The following is a 9,013-nucleotide window of genomic DNA, read 5'->3' as shown; positions in this document are numbered from 1 at the left end:
TGCATAACAAAAAAATAAAATAGAAATTAATTTTCTAAAAACGGATCTATATCAAATCACGTGCGACGATTGAGAGCAAAATACCCGTGAAACCAAAAATTACATAAGAAGCAAGGAGAAAAGTCAATGAGATGACAACCAAAGGGTCCAGCCTTATAACCACTTTAGTCCCACATCCTTTTTACAGAGAGCTTCTATTGCTAACCCTAATAGATTCTTCCCTATTGGATATTTGATCTCTATCCAATTATCCCTAGTTTAATAAAAATTGGATCTCTATCCAATTATTTACTCTAAGCTATTATTGGGTCTCACCCAACAAATCTAATAAAATATAAACTTATTGGATATCATATATCTAATCATCTATTCATCTCGTCATCTATCATATATATGTAACTCTCTAGGCCCAATACCGAGCTGGTCGTGAGTTGCACCTATTAGAACTCCTTCTGACTCAAAACTCTTTCTAACTCAGAATTTCTTCTGATATAGTGAATTATTATCCCATAATAATTAACTCAACTCATCAACTATGGATGTACTAAGCCACTATTGGACTTGTCTACCCTCAATTACCGTGTATCCCTCACTCATCTAATATTCAAAAGATCGTATACTGGACATGGTGCTATTAGGCCCATAAAGAATATACTCGAGTCTCACTCTAATCGAATTCTCTCATAGAATTTCTTCTCTCTCAATCCAAATGATTGTAGTTAAGGATTTGCATGAGCGAGAATACATGAGGCATTCCTTTTATAACATCGAGAGTGGATGATCCTCTATTGACACTCAATTATCCTCGTAATGTTGGCTATCACTCTTGATGACCGACTATGCTATATCTGAACCTTCTAGACCTATAAGTCTAGTATCAAAGAGTGTAGTACTCATACAGAGTATCCTTAGTATCTCAAGTCGAAGGACCAGGCATACAACTAGGACCACAAAACCCCTATCTAACGATGAGGTATCATTAACCATCTAGTGTTTCGTAAGCGGATCATTCATTGAACTCATTCTCCAATAAGCACATGTTCTATATCTCTAGTGTCCCCACACAAGTAGTTATGAGATTAGTTACCTCTATTATATGAATGAGTATATAGTATATTAATTTCTTCGGTTATCTCAATATCCCTCTCGAGTAACCTATGATAGAGAATATTTAGGATTTATATTTATAAGTAAATTTTTCTTATTATCATGATCTCATCATGATCCAATTCTCATTGCACAAATCTAAGGATATCATAATATATTTATCATCAAGTGAAAATAATAATAATAATAATAATAAAAAGATTATGCAGAGTGTCACACATATCATCACTCACGTGATTGGCTTGTAGGGCATCTATAACTAGCACACACTATCAATAACCTCATCGTCGCTCGCCACATGTCGCTCAGCATCTACGTTGATGCCAACGTAATTGTCACTTCGTAATTGTCGAGCAACAACTACATCGGCGTAACGCAGATGGTGGTGGTCATCACGGTGTCTACGACAAAGACGGTGGTAGCCTCATCCCTAACTCGTTGGGTGGATCATAGCCTTGACCGAAGTTGGGGTCGTCAAAGCTCTTGTCGCTCCCCCACTATCGCCCACCTCACGTAACTCCACATCTGTGTTGGCATCGACACAGATGCAAAGCGACATAGGGCGAGCAATGATGAGAGTTGATCTTATTACCATCAAAGGTGGCCAAACAACTACGTCGGTGTCAACGCAAGTGACGCCATCATTCACTACCACCGACACGATCAGCTATCAAGCGTTAAAATTATCTTTTTACTTTTTATTTTTATATTTTTATTAATAGAACTTATGATGTTGTGATAAATATAAATATTTTACTTTTATAACTATAGAGATCTTAAAGTAACCTTTTAAAATATATGGACAAAGACATTAAAGGTAACTAACTACATCATATAATCGATAATTAACCTTAACCCGAGAAAGTTACTGCATCATTAATAAGACATCCACCTAAAAGCTATTCAATAGAAGGGAAAAGAAAACTGAATCAATGCATTTTATGATAATTGTATTTGATTGTCATCAAGTATTTCCCTGTTTGAAGTGGACACAAGAAATAATCATGATTTAGAAAGCATTAGAAAGACCGCAATATGATTATCATGATATTTATTAACTATAATTTGATTTTTAATTCCGTCTCATCAAGGATTGTTTGATGCAAATCATGAATTGGCATTAAGGAATTGTAAAATATCTTTTGGATTTATGAATGCATGAAAAGTTGCACAGTTCTCTGAATGATTGGCCAATCTGTATGACTTTTCAATGCTTATTAACATGCTCTTCTTAGTCATGCCTAAGTTTTTCTTAAACCTCCTCCTTTTATCTCCTTTTACATGATTCTTCATCTTCTTTATTTCAATTCATTTTAGAAACAGTCTCTATTTTGTGCAAACCATGCCTCACCATCTGTGGCTTATGTAGAGGGGGATGGATTGGCTCTTGCTTTCTTGTGTTACATCTTCTGCTCAATTTTCTGATCTTTTATATGTATATATATATATATATATATAATCTAAATCATATATAATTAATCTTATTGATGAAGTTGGTGTGAGAGAACAAGCCAATTCTATGATTCTGTGAAGAAAAGGCAGAAGCTTTGCTGCATTAATACCCTTTTTCGCTTGTGAATTGTCTGTGGTGCTACTTTTACAGCTTCAGATCAATCAAGAGAGGGAAGTAATGGAGATTACTGCTCTTGAGAAAGAACAAGTTTTGACGGATACAAGTGAATGAATGGATGAATTCCCAAGGAAGGAAGGAAGAAGACGACACTTGTTGTGATTCGGACCTCTAATTTACATACGAAAGAATGAGCAGAACGCAGAACAAGAAACAAAAGCAGCACAAATGAAATCCTTTGACGTGGTCGGAAAAGCGGATGTGGGAGACTCGATTCATCGGTCGAAGGATGGAGAGCAGAGCAGAGGAGGAGGTCTTATAGAGCTCGCCCCTTCACGATGTCGATGCTCATCTCACTCGGATCGGTCGCCTGTAGCTCCACTTGGATCCCGTCGAGCTCCCTCTTGAACCTGTCCTTGGAGCTCGCGTACAGCATCTTGCTCCTCACCCTCGACGTGTCGGGTGACCTGCGCCGTTCAACGGAAGCACATTAGTCAATCAAACCATGCAGGAACCATCGTCACCCCACCTCCGCCGGTCGGCCTCTTGTTCTTGATCTTGATCTTGCCTTACCAGGATATGAAGAAGATCTTGCTCTTCTGGCAGTGCTCGTCGGTGACGAAGTCGAAGTCGAAGACAGCGTAGCGGCACTCGTCAGCCGGCATGGACGCAGCGAAGTCGTCGTACGTCTCCCCGGGCTGGCCCAGCTTCTCCACCATCACCTGCTGTATCCTCTCGTCGATCTTGAAGACGATGAACCTGAAGTTCCTCTTGGCCTTCAGCTCCAAGAACTTGAGCTTGCACTCGTCGCTCACCGCCATTCCCGACGCCGAATTCGCCTTTCCATCGCACGTTACCACAGTGTTATCGTAGTTTGACAGCGGAAACAGTACCTCGACATAAAATCCAAAGACAGAGAGAGAGAGAGAAAGAGTACCATGGCTTGTGTTGGATGTGAGACTAATCAGCTGGGCAATGGAGATTGAGAAAGGCGGAGGAAATTGGAGGCAGAAGGATTAAAGGGGGAAGGGGGGCGATGAGGAAGAGGCTTCCGTGGAGTTCGGAGGACGTCAAGTTTGCGAGGAGGAAAATGGGAGGGAGGAGAGAGTTTGGCGGAGGAAGCAGCTCAACCAAGCCTCCTCAAAGCACTCGCACGGCGACACCTCTCTCGGCTTCGCTCAACGTCGGTTTCTGTTTCTTTGACCCAGTAACTAACTCATATTTAGGTGTTCATCCTCAAGCTTTTCTGGACCTTTAAGCATCGTGTTTGCATCACAGATTAAAGCTTCCGCATTTACTCAATCTTGCATATCAAAAGGCTCATCCACGATAGATCATTGCATACAGCTAAAGCACACTACACAAACTAAAGACCACACTGCAGAGCAGCTAAAGCTTTGAAGAGGCTTCGAATTAACACTGTGGAGCTCAACGACCCACTGGTTTCAGGGATCAGATCGTCACAGGCATTTGCCTATCACTCTGTGAAGCGATCGCTTGATCATTCCCGGTGATGCAACAATGGCGCTTCTGAACTGCAGTGAACACCAAGAAGAAATCAGTAACCCCACCAAGAAGACGATCCACTGGTGGTGTGGGTTTTGGGTTCATGATGGATCCGAACCTTGGATTTTACTGTCAGTGCAAGGACGCCGTCGACGGTGGAGGACTGCACCGACAGGGGATCCAAATGGAAGTGGCTGATGGACTCGACGATCTCGAGCAGCAGGCATTCCCTCCACGGGCAGTGTATCTCCACCACCACCTCCGCCTCCTTCATGGTCACGATGACGTCGATGGGGCCGTCCCTGGACAACACCCAGTGGTGCTCGGCCTCTGTTTCGCCGGCGTCGCTTGTTTTCCGCTTGTTGCTGCAGCTCTTCCTGCCGTTCGCCATCATCTCCTTGCTGCCGTAGTTGTCGGATGTTCTCTCCGCTACGTCAGGATGCTTCCTTCTGTTCTTGGCATCGAGCTCCAACGATGACTCCCTGCAGGACTCCAACTCCTGCACTCTTCTCTCCATATCTTTCAGGTACTCGATCGTGTCGCCCAGGATGGATGCCTTGTCAGCCTGATCAAAGAACAGGAGCAATCAATTGCAGACGGTAATAGAGAGTCGAATGAATCCGAGACGAGTAATCTGATTACCACCTTGGTGACAGATGGAATCAGTGATTGCAGAACCAGGAACTTCTCATTCAGCTTCTCTCTGGTCCTCCTCTCTGATAAGACATGGTTCGAACCAGACTCTCCTGGCCTCCAAGCTTTTGGCTCATTCCCATCTTGGCATTTCGGCCGGTGGCCACCGCGAAGCCATTCTCCATCCATCAACATCTTCTTCAGCAGCTTCTGCGGCGTGCCGGTGAACGGTTTCGGAGTGCTCATCTCTCTTCTCCACACCATAAAACTGGACTTACGAGAGACCTTCAGGAAGCATGAAACTGATCTCACTGGCTTCGAGCTGCGTAAAATGGTGGCCACTGCGTGTGCATAGTGTGAATCACCAGCATCAAGATCCAATAAAACATGTTTAGAATTACCCAGCATCGGATGTCTCGTTCGCTTCCCCGTGTCAGAAGAGGCAACCCTCTTGGCACGGACGACGGACATCGATGCGTACTCATTCGAGTTCAGAGAGATGAGCTCATCGTCTCTGAACTGCCGGTTCTGAGTCTGCGATACGCAATTTAGCCCGTCGATTTCAAGCATATCTTCGAGCTGCTGAGTGTGGAAACTGTCACCGGGAGAACAATCACAGCGATTGTCGGTGTGCACCTCTTCGGCCTTGTCATGGACTGCTTCTCTTTGTTCAGAAGGTGGAAACGAATGAAGAGCAAATGGGCATCGTAACGGGTGATCAGGAATCAAATTATGGTCTTCCAAGGCCATGGAGTTGCCTACATCATCAACATCATCATCGTCTTCATCATCATCATCATCATCATCAGCGATTTGAGGACTGGACATGGATTGCTCGGAGCGGACAGGACATGGTAGCTCCCAGAAGAAACTCGTAATCTGCGTCACGACGGCAGCATCTTCCAAGATCTTCAGAACAAGTAACGTCAAACCAGAGGAAACATTAATGGCTTCGGTTCGTAAAGATTTAGCTGAAATCTTCCTAAGAAACAATTGATTGGAACTCACAGATTCAGTTGTACCCAACTCTAGTACTCCACCCATGAAAGGGATGCATGCCACTGTCTGCAGAGAGAGGGGAACAGAGAGAGACCATTAGATAAGCCGAAACTACAGTTGAGACAGACAAATTAAATGAGCAATCACAGAGATGTATCAACTGGAAATCAAGATCGAGACATTACCTGAATGGATGCACTCTGGATGATGTGTGACAGAGGCCGATCGGAGGAATCCACAAACAACGTAGCAGAAATGAAAGAGTAGCAACACATTAGCATCTCTATAGATCAAGCTTTGTTACAATTTTGGAAGGTCTATGAACTCCACCTTTGCTAGAAGAGAGCGCGAGAAGATCCTGCTGTCGGCAAACTGAGCGTTGCTCAACCATTCGTGCTGGTTGTTGGCGAAGGCTTTACCGGGCAATCTGGAGAGCAGCAAAGCTTGGATGGAGAAGTGCCGATGAAGAAAGAAGTCAATTGAGGGTTTTAGGAGGAGGATGGATGTACCCTTGTCCGGGAGTGAATGTGAAGGACATGCAAACCAAGTAATACCACTCGGTGTGGGTGAGATCCTCTGGAGACAATGAAGCACAGGGCCTTCTCATCTGCTGATTACTGTCGCCTGCTGAGAGTGATTCATACAGTTCTCTCAGTTGCTCGCTCCTCTGAAGACCCATTTGATCTGCTTTAAGTTCTACAGATTGAGTTGTCTTCCTCGTCTTTATATCACCATTGTAGTATCCATCACTCCATGACAACACACTACATAGCATTGAGCATTCACCATGAAAACACAGTTTTGACCAAAGAGTGGTCGATTACTTACCCGAGAAATCGAAACAAAAAAACATAAACAAAAGTTCCATTTTGGCACATCCTACTTCTTTAGATCTCGGCACGATGAAAGATCTTCTTTACTTGTGTAGAAGTACTCTGGTGACATAGATCTGCTAGCTAGAAGAAACTAAGCAAGACGAGGAGTTTAATGTGATAGCTGGTATCTCATGATTCTTTGTTCGATGCTAAAATAACCCCAAACATTAACAGGATTTCTTTTAGATCCTCAGTTACTTCATGTATCTCAATGATCCATGCAGTACCAAAACAAGAAATGGTAAGAATTATCTACATATAGTCTTCCAGTTTGTAACAGAGAGAACACAGTAGATGGTAACCAGTCAATATAGACCAAGAAATGAGAAAGCTGGAGCAGCTTCTTTACCCTGGTTGCCTGGTGGAGGTAGACCAAAAGATTGCATAGCTCCACTGGATCGTCCTAACTGTAGCGGCAAGCTGCCTCCTGAGGGGCTTCTCCGGCAACTCGTCATGCATCTCGGGATCTACGGCCATTGATCGAGACAAAACCTGATCTCCAAGCCACACAAACAGAAATAGCCTGAGAAAAAGCCGAACAAGGCCAGGGTTCCGGTCTTCCCTTCTCGAATCGGACTTCTCCTACCAACACCACATCGTCAACTTCATCTCCGGCAACGCTAGTTGGAGACAGAGTGAGAAGAGATCCTAAAGAAGAGTGACATTTGTTCTTCTTTCTCCGGCAAAATGGAGACCCTTTGCCTGAGAGAGGAAAAGCAATCTACAGCAGCCTCGCGCTTATGCAAGACTCTAACGGGGGCTGGACATCACCCTTACCCTTAACAGGACAAGCAGACCGTGGTATGGGTGAGAGGAGCATGAAGACAGCTTGTAAATCATAGCGTCGTCAAATTCTTCCTGGGACATTAAATTTGCACTGAATCCAGTGGATGATCACATGCGGCTAGAACAAGCTCAGCAGTAGAGCACCAATGGCTAAAAGGCTTAGGCATGCAGCACGCACAGTACGGAAAAAAGGCTTTCACGTAGCTCAAGCTTTCGGTTGGATGGCTCCCTCCCTCCTCTCGCCTTTTGAGGTCGAAGGAAAGGGCAGCGAAACAGGACAGAACAAAGGAGAAAGAATCGCCGTGGAGGATCACGGAGGGGGGTGCCAAGCCCCGGTGCGTCGAGCGACCCTTTTTAACTTTTACCGCGGTGGTGGTGGTGGAATGATTGGGGTTGCTTGCTTACACCACGTACGCGGGGAGGGTGCAGAAGCAGCAGCAGATACAAACAAGAGGAGCTGTCATGGCTTGGCTGTTGGTGACCTCCGACCCGTGGCGAGGGAAGCAGAGGAAGTGTGATGGAACAGGACAGGTCTTTGTCACCTCGTGCATCATACCCTCCTCCATTTGATTGGTGCAGCTTTGACAGCCAACTGTTCCGTGGACACACGACTCCATGTCCGTGACAGACCGACTCGGTGTATATATATATATATATAATATTCTTCTTATTTTTGTTTTTTTTTTTGGGGTGTGATAAGAATTTGGACCTCTAATGGTTCATATGAAATATATTTGTAGAGGATTTTTGTACATTGAACGAAAATATATAATTTTTTTTTATTTCGATATCATGATTGGTAAGTGTATTATTATTACATACATCTATGTGTATCATTTAATGTAATAAAATTATATTTTAAAAAAATAAAATAAGTTTACTATTTCAAATACAAGTAAATTATTTGAGCCAATAAAAAGGATGTGTGAAAGAAGGCAGTTGTGGAACCCTACCATGTTATTATTGCAAGACAGTGAGCTGGCTCTGTCTCACCTTTTGCCCCTAAATACAGCTTATATTTAAGAAATTGATTTTTTTTTCTTTTTTAAGGTCAGATAAAAAGAATATATATTTATTTATCAAAAAAAAGTATTGGATTTTGTTGGGGGAAAATCAAAAAAATGAATAATAAAAAGATGGTGATGACATTAAAAAAAAAAAAGATATTCCTGATGTCTGATGAAGCAAGCCTATATCATTGTTGTTGGGAAGGACACAAGTGTCCATTGAAGCCATTAAAGCCAAAAAAAGAGAGAAAGTGAATGGCAAAAGGGGGCACCAATATCAAGAAGTCATGTGCTCTTCTGTGTTCTGTGTTCTGTGTTCAATATGCAAAAGAAGTAGGTGTAACATGGCCTACCATGGATCATTACAAATGATGCCTACATGTCTTTGTTTTTCTTTTTTTTTTCTTGCCCAATGGGTAGCAGCATGTCACTTAGCTTATACTTGTTGCTTTTAATTATCCATTGTTCTCATTATTATAAATAATAATAATAATAATAAATCACAACACTTTTTTTTTATGATTTTATGT

General features: G+C 42.8%; 2 protein-coding genes across 2 annotated transcripts; both read right to left on the bottom strand.

Annotated features, from left to right (window-relative positions):
• Nucleotides 1-2,730: 2,730 nt before the first annotated feature.
• On the bottom strand, nt 2,731-3,791 carry LOC135626573 (actin-depolymerizing factor 1-like). The gene is made up of 3 exons (XM_065131988.1): nt 3,615-3,791; nt 3,251-3,516; nt 2,731-3,144 (listed from the first exon to the last, which is right to left on the bottom strand). The coding sequence occupies exons 1-3, from the start codon at nt 3,615-3,617 to the stop codon at nt 2,994-2,996; spliced, it is 420 nt and encodes a 139-aa protein (XP_064988060.1). The 5' UTR covers nt 3,618-3,791; the 3' UTR covers nt 2,731-2,993.
• Nucleotides 3,792-3,986: 195 nt separating this feature from the next.
• LOC135626571 (transcription factor EGL1-like) lies at nt 3,987-8,052 on the bottom strand. Its single transcript, XM_065131985.1, has 8 exons — nt 7,040-8,052; nt 6,325-6,579; nt 6,146-6,242; nt 6,001-6,015; nt 5,825-5,881; nt 4,829-5,725; nt 4,302-4,748; nt 3,987-4,212 (listed from the first exon to the last, which is right to left on the bottom strand). Exons 1-8 carry the CDS (start codon nt 7,165-7,167, stop codon nt 4,138-4,140), a joined length of 1,971 nt encoding a protein of 656 aa, XP_064988057.1. The 5' UTR covers nt 7,168-8,052; the 3' UTR covers nt 3,987-4,137.
• Nucleotides 8,053-9,013: the final 961 nt, after the last annotated feature.

The sequence above is a fragment of the Musa acuminata genome, chromosome BXJ2-11 (genome assembly GCF_036884655.1).
Source record: "Musa acuminata AAA Group cultivar baxijiao chromosome BXJ2-11, Cavendish_Baxijiao_AAA, whole genome shotgun sequence".
Classification (NCBI taxonomy): Eukaryota; Viridiplantae; Streptophyta; class Magnoliopsida; order Zingiberales; family Musaceae; genus Musa; species Musa acuminata.
The sequence above is the reverse complement of the archived record's forward strand: the minus strand, read 5'-3'. Positions and strand labels throughout refer to the sequence as shown.

Excerpts from the sequence above, each read along its gene's own strand:
- LOC135626571 (XM_065131985.1), bottom strand. The coding sequence starts at position 7,167 with ATGGCCGTAGATCCCGAGATGCATGACGAGTTGCCGGAGAAGCCCCTC. Across the intron at positions 5,726-5,824 it reads AGTTGGGTACAACTGAATCT|ATCTTGGAAGATGCTGCCGT; the intron begins GTGAGTTCCAAT and ends CTTGTTCTGAAG. Across the intron at positions 4,749-4,828 it reads TGATTCCATCTGTCACCAAG|GCTGACAAGGCATCCATCCT; the intron begins GTGGTAATCAGA and ends TTCTTTGATCAG.
- LOC135626573 (XM_065131988.1), bottom strand. Across the intron at positions 3,145-3,250 it reads AAGATCTTCTTCATATCCTG|GTCACCCGACACGTCGAGGG; the intron begins GTAAGGCAAGAT and ends TGAACGGCGCAG.